This window comes from Zeus faber, assembly GCF_960531495.2.
Source record: "Zeus faber genome assembly, chromosome: 5".
In the NCBI taxonomy this organism is placed as follows: domain Eukaryota; kingdom Metazoa; phylum Chordata; class Actinopteri; order Zeiformes; family Zeidae; genus Zeus; species Zeus faber.
This window is the reverse complement of record NC_137192.1, coordinates 15,240,423-15,250,832: the sequence shown is the minus strand read 5'-3', so window position 1 is coordinate 15,250,832 and position 10,410 is coordinate 15,240,423. Positions and strand designations below refer to the sequence as shown.

The window sequence follows — 10,410 nt, the reverse complement described above, 5'->3', positions numbered from 1 at the left end:
GTCCCGTCATTCCACCACGGGTCGCTGATTGGAAACAGAGAGGGGGCTGTTAGCGTGTCGTCAGAGGTCTCGTCCCACGCCACTTATTTCCAGTTTCATCCCTTCTCCGCCAGCGGTTTTTGAAGTGAGTTCTTGAGAAAGAGGTTAAAGTTCCTTTTTTAATTCAATTAGAGTTAAAGCCACACACACACACATACACACGCACACACAAACACACACGCACACGCACACACGCGCACACGCGCACACACACACACACACACACACACACACACACACACACACACACACACACACACCTTTGGCCTTTCCTCCAGGGGCTTTACATTTTTTTGTGGTTTGCTTTGTAGGTCCCGAAATTCTAAGAAACCACAAAAAGAGGCCGTGACATACTTTCTTCTGTTTTTCCTTAAATTATTTTTATTTTGGAGCCAGCATACACCAATCGAATCCTTTACAATTCACATTTACGCCAGACAAGACAGCTTCACAGCTTCATGTGAATTTGTATTTCACATCGGTACTTTTATTATATTATAGAGCATGGTGGGAGATCCAAATGGATTATATTAAAAATATAATACATTTCAAAGCCATTTCACTACATTTTTAATAAAAAAAAAAAAATCGATCAATAAAACATCAGTCTAAGAAACGTCCCGCGTGCAAATCAACTGACCCCGTTTGGGTTCGCGCCCCCAAGGTTGAGAATGTCTGCATTACTTTACTGTCTTTCATTCATCCTTTACTTTTTGATATTTTGGGCTTTTGTTGCTGGGTATGGATTACGATGTTTCACGGTCAATTTAAATCAAAATAACAATCTCAAATGAGTGCTACTTACAACACCTCAGCTTTTGTTCCGGTTTATTTCGTATGTCATACCTAAATCTGTCTAATGCAATTGAAAAAGAATGCACCTAAATTCCATCTTCCTAGTAATTTGATTCTGTTTTCGATGGCACACACATCCAGTGAGCCAAACGAGTAACAGCAGTTAGAGATAACAAAAATGTAATACCTTATGAAATTATTACCAGGAAATATGCAACAAAATATTTAAACCACTTGTTTTTATGGCTCTCATTATTCTATTCACCAGCTCTGAAAATATTTGAATACGGCCTCTTTGTTTTATTTTTCGGGTTGATCTGTGCCATTATAATAATATGTGCGTGCGTCTGTCTGCAGGCTTTGGTCCAACTTTCCATCCTGAGGTTTGTGTCTCCATCCGGCTCTTGTTTGTGCCTATTCATTTTTTTAATCTGTTACTAACCCTTTTTCCCCATTTTTAATCTCTTCCTTCTGCCTTTTACTTTTATTTTCCCCAAAACATTCAGTAAACTCAGTGGGGATCGTCATAAATTCATTAAGATAAAACAATAAAAGGATGGAGGCATGCCATTTATCCACTGCTACTAAAATTTAAAACCATGAACCTAAATTAATTAGCTGGGAACGTGGAGAGGGCAGAAGAACGCGATAGCGGCTGCCAATCACTATGAAGACCATAATTGTTGAGAAAGATTTGCAGCATTTTGGAGCCCGACGATGTTTTGATTATTTTGAACGCCTGAAACAGTGTTTCCCTGCAATCTGGAGATCCCAGAGGGGAGACAATGACCTTCACAGTAACAATGACCTTGTGTCGGTCGAGCGGGCTGTCCCTCTGAATGGACGGCAGATCTGAGATTCTTCCGTCTGAGGGGCACCTAGAGGGCACTTTACACTGTTTTCTCTATTGTAGGTGCACTCTAGAGGCATCGTCTCAGAGAAGCCGGAGCCCAGCTGCACTCTGTGGTGTAACAGGTTGCAGTCCTGGTTACATCTTGCAATATTATGCCCCTGATACATTGCAGCAGCAGCGCAGCGTTTGATTTCTGTTTGAGCTCAATCTGTTTTACATGTTGCATTGCTCGCAAAAGAAGGTATTCATTTGATGTGCGAGATGTGGAATAAAGAGCACACAAAGACCGGGCCGTGAACTTCGTCTCTGTTAAGTGTCCTGCTTCATGGGCAAAAATCGAACCACCTCCATTCGGAACAAAAAACAAAGCAGAAGAAAATTCCACTAAGCAGCTTAAGTGCGGTCACTAGAAAAGTACAGCTGAAGTACTGCAAAAGAGATACGCATGCAGTATTTGCATGAGCCATATAAGGTAGCCTGCATGATTGCGCGATCGATTAACTTTGTTTTTATGCATTTTAACTCCACCCTTTGATTTGCTCTTATCCCTGGGTGAATGAGAGCACATGATATCCCGCAAATACCATCACAAGGTCAATGGACCCACTTCCCACTAATCACCGCCGGTTGACACAGAACTCCTGTAAGCCGGAATCAAGTGCGGCCCAACAAGAGTCTCATGGTTTTGAGCATTTTACGCCCCGAATCCTTTAAGACCAGGGAGTGATTGCGAGGTGGGATTGGGCGTTGATTCCAGCTGCTCGACCAAATTCTGATAAGCCTCTTATCAATTAATTGCATGTGAGATAGACATATATGACTGCTCGTAACTCAGACATCTTGTATGTGTGCTGTGCAGTTTAATGGATGGCCTTCCGTGACACGCAGAAACACAAGCCAATAGATTAGAAACACAAAAAATAAATGTGAAAACTACACGCCGCGTCAACCAAATGAGGAGTAGTAATATTTATCGGGGATCTGAGAAATATGTCAAGTAAAGAAAAAACACTATAAGTTGCTCCTAGAATTTAAATGTCAGTGTGTCTTGCGTTATTTGGTGCTGTGGGCAATATGTTTAATCCTATTATTTGCGATTGGAATAAAAAGAAAAGGGGACTTGAAATGTTGATTAGTCACTACATTTTCTCCCGTCATTTGAAACATAGCGTGCACAGTTAACAATCCAATAGACTTGAAGAACATCTTGATTCTCGGAAAAAATCAGAGGTGACTGCAGCTAAACGGAGTTATCGCAGCATGAAAACAACGAGCGAGTGGACATCAAGAAGCCTATAAGAAGTATGGCCATCATTTGCCTTCAGAACGGCTAAAATCCTTCCGGGAATACCGTCCTAAGCCCTGAACTGTGTGTTCTGGCGTATTACACCATTGTTCAAGAAGAAAAACTTGAAGAGCTTAGAGGTACAAAGGAAGCGTAAAACACACACTCAACAACGTCCCGCAAAGGTATGATGATGTTAAACATCAGATGTTTGGGCCAGCGCAGGTGTTTCACGAAATCCACTGGATTTGTTTTGTGGTCGAGCACAGGGTTTGATTTCATTCTTGAACATTGGAAACACCAGGTGCAACATCCAGTGCACCTGGTTCCGCAAAATAGCCTCTTAATCCTTGGCCCTCACACAGTGTAACTATTGGACCCAACGGCTCCTCCGCGCTGCCCATACCAACACAGATCCCCCATGTTCAACAGTTGGCAACCGACATTGTGGGTTGAAGGCCGCCGTTGGATTTCTCCAAACCCATCTGGACGTAGGAAAGAGGTTGAAAAATGACTCACCACAAATGTTTTGCGGTGAGTCATTTCTATTTTATTTTGTCCACTGACACGCAACCCCGACATTGAACTCCATAGTACTATATGATTCACCTGCATCCATTTACAGAGGAAACACAAAAGGAAGCATTAAGAAGCGAAACCAAAAACAAAACAACATTGGAAAACTAGAGCGTCGAACAGCCGCTTTCGAATCCTTTGTGGCAATGGTCATCCTGCTGCCAGGGAGATAAAGTCACCCCGCCGTAATCGCTTTAATTGTTGGATAAAAAGGGTTTTTATATTTTGGGGACTTGATAAAGGATTATTTAATTTTCCCTTTTGGTGTACAAGCATAAGCGGTAGATGAATTGCAATTTCCCCAGGATATAATTTATTTTACGTCCCCGATAAGTCAAAAACTTGGACCTAATGTTGGGTTTACTTGACTGAAATTGGAGAGAATCCAGAGCCACTTCACATGGCATTAGTCAGAAGTAAAACAAAAAAACAGCAGGTACAATTTTGACCCCTAGATGGCAGCACATGACCACTCTATGTTGCTATAGCCTTTGGATTCCACCACAGTGTCAGTGCAAATAATCTTGACATTTTCTATGAAACACTGAGATAATGTTGTTTAGGTACAACAACCCGAATGGGGAAAAAAAAATGATGACAGGACATCAGAGTTCTCCCATTTATTCTTGATTTTTCTTTGTGCAAGGATAAGAGTAACAAACTCTACAGGCTAGAGATGATAATATTTCCTGTTTCTATGATACAATATTATTTATATAAGTAACCTTTAACAGTATGCATATCAATAAAATTATACGTACCTATTACACCTCGGAGATATGATGAGAATCCTTATACAACAGACAACCGACAACACCAAGAGTTTAATGTTTTAACATCTACGCCGCTTCGAAACTGATGTGGTGCAATCGTTATTCAAGCTTTAACGTTTTAACTCTGATTTTGCTATAATTTTGAACCGAGTACAACATGATCAAAATGCAAACACAGAAGCTACCAATTTGGGAAAATTCCCAATAGTTTATAAGTGCATTAGTCTCTTAATTGTAAGATTAAGTGTTTAAATGTTTCTTCAAACATAAACAGTATCTATCCATGGCAGAGATGAGTGGATTAAGTGAACCTTATAATGTGCCGAAAGTCCTACGCCAGGTCCACGTACAACCTGTGCGCCGTATTTGAATGAGATGCAATTTCCAGTGAATCCCTTTTACATCCATCATGGCTACGACCCAAAGTATAGGAATAAGGTGTTTTCTTTAATTATTATACATTTTTCCTTTGTGCTTTAACGCGGCTGACGGTCCTTCTAATTTCAATGTTACTGTACATGGGTGCCACCCTGCTGTTTTCCTGCACTGGGTAAACCAAATTAGTACCAATTAGTATCTAAGTATATAGTCTTGTCACCAACAGGTTGTCAGTGCTCTTTTTGGGAGTTGGGGGGAGGGCGGTGATATCAGTGGTGTTCTTCTGGCTCTGCAGAGTGACTGGTTTGTATATGATACCATTATAACCAGTACCGCATCTATATGTTTCCTTGTTTGTCTGAGGAGGAGGAGGAAGTGGAGGGGGACGGGGACGGTGCCTTGGGGAACACCCTGTCGGTCGGAGTGATGCCTGGACTGCCGAGGCCCGAGGAACTGGAGCTGCTGGAGCGGTGTGGACCCGGTCCCTGCCCTGGTCCCTGTCCCAGCACGGGCGCGGGCCGGACGGGTCGCACCGGCGGCGGCCTTAGGGGCGCATTTGGTCGCCGTGCCGACAGCGCCGGCTTGAACGTGGTCATGGTCTCGGAGGAGGAGCTGCTGCTGCTCCGTCGCAGGGCCGCGTCTGGGTCCCGGATCACCATGGTGTGCAGGGGGCTGCCGGGTGGCTCCTGGACCCCCCCACCAGCGGGGTGCTTCAGGGGCTCCAGGGTGTCCAGGACCACGTCGGGAGCTTGCTTGGCCACGTTTTGACGCTCCAGCTCGCGCAGCTCATGAAGAGCCGTGTTCATTGTTTTCTCTATGTCCTGAAGAATGGAAGCAGGACGAAGCATAATGACAAGTAAATGCATTGCCCATGGTTGTGTTTTCCTCCCCAAAAACACAATGGAAAGACATTCATATGGCACCCAGACACACTAAATTACCAAACCACCATTCCATATTAAAAGTGTGGCCGAGAGGTTTCCTTTCATACATAATGGTCAGCCTTATCCTGATGTCTTTGTGAGCTGCCAAAACGAGAATGGAAATCTTATTAACTCTATTGCATAATCCCCCAAACAGCTGCACGTCCCCAAAAAAAAAAAAAGAAGAAAAAAGACCCATGGAAACGGAAAATTGAGTGTAAGCAACTATTCGGTCTATTGCGAGCGAAGTTTCCCTGATATTTGACCATTTCATAATCTATATTTCAGTGCTAAAACTTACTTCATCCAGTGCCTCAGCCTCCAGCGTCTTGTGGTCTCCCAGGCTGGTGTGGCGCGCGGGGCTGGGCGAGGATCTCTGAGAGTTGAGGTTATCGGGGAAGGCCTTCCTGTCAGGGTGGTTGATGCTGCCGGCGCTGCCGAACGTGGTGAGGCGCCGCTTCTCCGGACTCTCCGCCAGGCTCCTGCTGACGGCCATGTTGTGCGGGCTACAGGGCCGCGGCAGGACTCGAGGGGGGTGGTCCGTCGCTCTGGGGGGGCTGTGGCTGTCGGCGCCGCCCCTGTGGCGAGAAATCGCCGCACCGTCCGAACGCACCCTTATCCTGAGAATCAGGATGGAGAATGTTTTAAGCACTGAGAGTAGATTTATCATATGTATTATATCGCTTCATTGTTTTTGCACATCACCTTCCCAGTGCAGCTCCAAAGCGGTGTTCAGGCGTGTGGTCGTAAGGAGTCCCGGCGTCGTTTCTGGACGGCGCTCTGTCTTCGTGGGGACAGACACTGGCCTCGCCGTCCGTCCTGTGAGTCAAACTGTCTGAGAACGCATCGTCCCTACAGGAATACAGTGTTATTAAAATAACTTTCATTTCCATTCTGTTTACCATTCACCTCAAACGCTGTCAATCGAATTGAAAATGGGCTACAGAAATAACATTTGTGATAAAGCAATGTCATTATTTAGTCTTTCACAATCTTAGGGGCAAAACAACCCAGTGATTAGTCCTAGGAGGCAAAGCATAGCGTTTCACAGGTAGAGTATTAGTCTTGAAAATGTATGGTCTCTTTTCTTTTTAATTGAATTATAATATGTGCCCTATGATAAATAATTGTATCTCAGAAACCAAAACTGCATTATTTGATCAACAAAACAAAAACATCAACATGTGTTGATTTGGCAACAAAAAGGTACACCAATCTCAGGATTCTGGACAGTACATATGTCCAGAATCAGAATGTCTCAAACTCTATAACGGCTGCTTATTCCTAGAGAAGGTTTATTGTAGCCGTGACTGTGATATACAGTGGTTTGATACTATGACAAATGTACTTATTGTAAGTCACTTTGGACAAAACTGTAATGTAATGCTAAATGAGGTAATTAAATTTGCAAATGTCTTTAAATAATGATGCCGCATAAAATAATGATATGTATAGTATACGCTACGCTACGTACTTATTATTTTGATTTAGATTATTTTTTGCTAATATTTTCTGCTCCCTGCACATTTATTCTTTCTGATGTAGATCATTTTATTCAATTCCTTTCTTCCTACTTGTTTTGTCCTTTATCATTTTACTGCACCGTTCTTTTATGACTGCATAATAATGACTATATGATAAATAGAGCTTATAGAGCTTATTGTGGATAATCAGCGGATGTCATGACATTTCACTGCATATATGTATGACCATATGTATATGTATGGGACAAATAATCTCTTGAACTTGAAATTGAACTTGAATAATGAAAAATAATAATAATAATCTTGAATCGTGAAATTATAGTCCATGGTTACCTAAAATTATTTCCCTTTGAAAATAAATATTTAATGTCCTCACATGTCCTGCACCACGATGTACTGGTGTGGGATTAGGCCGTCCAACCCGTTGTGGCGTCCCTCCCACCAGTCGTCGGAGGCTCGCAGGTAGAGCAGCAGGGATGCTCCCTTCTTGAAGGACAGCTCTCTGGGACTGCGTCCGACATAGTCAAACTTAGCGATGGCCTCGATCTGCTCAAGTTCTGTAATAGGTTTAAAAAAAAAAAAAAAAAGGTTAATCACTCCAAAAGTTGTCACTCCTTTAGTATTTCTGTGAAAATGCTGATGACTCACCTTCATCACTAGTGTTTGGTCCGGTACCATTATCTACCTCATCCAGTGCTCCGGGTTCACTGTGAGGGCTTTCACTAGAAAGGGAGAACGGAATAAATAAGGAATTCATTTTGCAATAATTTACAATCTCATCCATTGCTATCCATGACTCTATTATTGTATTAATCTGTATTCATACTATACTGAATATCCCAACTACATTTATACTACATATATTATCGGACATTTTTTATAATGTACAAGGCTCTTCTATTTTTTTTTTACTTGTACTCCTCTTACAATTTTATAACTTATTTTTACCTATTATTTTACTGTTTCTTCTACTTGGATTGTTGAGACAGCAGGAGGAGCATTTAATTAGCAAATCATTGACATTTGACAAGTCCCTCTTATTAAATTCACAAAGAAGTCTCAAGTGCTTTGGTCCAAGTATCAAGTCACAGGTTATGTCAAGTCAAGCTGCCGGTTATGCTAAGTCAAGTCAAGTCACAGTATGTCAAGTCAAGTCAAGTCACAGGTTATGCCAAGTCAAGTCACAGGTTAAGCCAAGTCAAGTCAAGTCAAGTCAAGTCACAGGTTATGCCAAGTCAAGTCACAGGTTAAGCCAAGTCAAGTCAAGTCAAGTCAAGTCACAGGTTATGCCAAGTCAAGTCACAGGTTAAGCCAAGTCAAGTCAAGTCAAGTCAAGTCACAGGATATGCCAAGTCAAGTTAAGTCAAGTCAAGTCACAGGTTTTGTCAAGTCAAGTCACAGTTTATGTCAAGTCAAGTCACAGGTTATGTCAAGTCAAGTCACCGATTATGCCAAGTCAAGTCACCGGTTATGCCAAGTCAAGTCAAGTCAAGCCACAAGTTATTTCAAGTTAAGTCACAGGTTATGTCAAATCAAGTCACAGGTTATGTCGAGTCAAGTCAAGTCACAGGTTATGTCGAGTCAAGTCAAGTCACAGGTTATGCAGAGCAAGTCACAGGTTATGTCAAGTCAAGTCACAGGTTATGTCAAGTCAAGTCACAGGTTATGTCAAGTCAAGTAACAGGGTTTTCCAAGTCAAGTCACAGGATATGCCAAGTCAAGTCAAGAAAAGTCACAAGTTTTGTCAAGTCAAGTCACAGGTTATGCCAAGTCAAGTCAAGCCACAGGTTATTTCAAGTCAAGTCAAGTCACAGGATATGCCAAGTCAAGTCAAGTCACAGGTTATGTCAAATCAAGTCAAGAAAAGTCACAGGATATGCCAAGTCAAGTCAAGTCAAGTCACAGGTTATGTCAAGTCAAGTCAAGCCACAGGTTATTTCAAGTCAAGTCAAGTCACGGGATATGCCAAGTCAAGTCAAGTCAAGTCAAGTCAAGTCACAGGTTATGTCAAATCAAGTCAAGAAAAGTCACAGGATATGCCAAGTCAAGTCAAGTCAAGTCACAGGTTATGTCAAGTCAAGCTGCCGGTTATGCCAAGTTAAGTCAAGTCAAGCCACCGGTTATGCCAAGTCAAGTCAAGTCACAGTATGTCATGTCACAGGACAGGCCAAGTCAAGTCACAGGTTAAGCCAAGTCAAGTCAAGTCAAGTCAAGTCAAGTCACAGGATATTCCAAGTCAAGTCACAGGTTATGTCAAGTCACAGGATATTCCAAGTCAAGTCAAGTCAAGTCACAGGATATGCCAAGTCAAGTCAAGTCACAGTATGTCAAGTCAAGTCAAGTCACAGGTTATGCCAAGTCAAGTCAAGTCACAGTATGTCAAGTCAAGTCAAGTCACAGGTTATGCCAAGTCAAGTCAAGTCACAGGTTATGCCAAGTCAAGTCACAGCTTATGTCAAGTCAAGTCACAGGTTATGTCAAGTCAATTGACCGGTTATGCCAAGTCAAGTCACCGGTTATGCCAAGTCAAGTCAAGTCACAGGTTACAGTATGTCAAGTCAAGTCAAGTCAAGTAACAGGTTATGCCAGGTCAAGTCACAGGTTATGCCAAGTCAAGTCAAGTCCCCGGTTACAGTATGTCAAGTCAAGTAAAGTCACAGGTTATGCCAGGTCAAGTCACAGGTTATGTCAAGTCAAGTCACAGGTTATGCCCAGTCAAGTCACTTTTGCCCCCTTGATACTGCAGTCTTCCTGCAGTATCCAGTCTTTATGAAGAGAAAAGAGAAGGTATTAGTACCTGTCTAATAATGACATTATTGGCCAATCTATCTAACCTTTTCAAAAAGTATGACATTGAAATGACTTTGTATTATAATTATTTATATTCAGTGAAATAAATGTAATCAAACAAAAAACTAATAACTAAATAAAAGATTATATATTTCTTCTCAATCAACTATATCACTTGTTAGACGACTATTCAAATTTAAATTTAAATTTGAACTTTCTATGGAGAATTGTTTTAATTTATCTTTGAAGGGGCAATAGACAACCGGATAGCTTTACTTACATCCGATTTTGTATCATTTAACGGGAGCAGCCGAAAGAAAAAGAAGAAGAAGAAGACACGGAGCTCTGTGTAAATGATCAACATCACTTTGGAAATCAGAGAGAAGAAAGAACTATGGACACTGAAGCGGTCGATTAAAAATTGTCACAATTTTAGTTAAATTTTTTTTGCATCATAGACATATAGACAGTATATAGACGCCGCATTGACAGTTTTGGCTCGTTACTGCGATAC

At 41.9% G+C, this 10,410-nt stretch overlaps 1 protein-coding gene across 2 annotated transcripts in view; it reads right to left on the bottom strand.

Annotated features, from left to right (window-relative positions):
• Positions 1-4,166: 4,166 nt before the first annotated feature.
• The window catches only part of LOC307230416 (SLIT-ROBO Rho GTPase-activating protein 3-like), a 31,632-nt gene continuing 25,388 nt past the window's right edge, over positions 4,167-10,410 (bottom strand). For both annotated transcript variants that reach the window (XM_080000809.1, XM_080000808.1), the window contains exons 18-22: positions 7,755-7,828; positions 7,483-7,663; positions 6,328-6,474; positions 5,924-6,242; positions 4,167-5,520 (exon numbers count right to left, since the gene is read on the bottom strand). In XM_080000809.1, the coding sequence (XP_079856935.1) occupies positions 5,038-5,520; positions 5,924-6,242; positions 6,328-6,474; positions 7,483-7,663; positions 7,755-7,828 (1,204 nt within the window). In that variant the 3' untranslated portion in view covers positions 4,167-5,037. The remainder of the gene's footprint in view (positions 5,521-5,923; positions 6,243-6,327; positions 6,475-7,482; positions 7,664-7,754; positions 7,829-10,410) is intronic.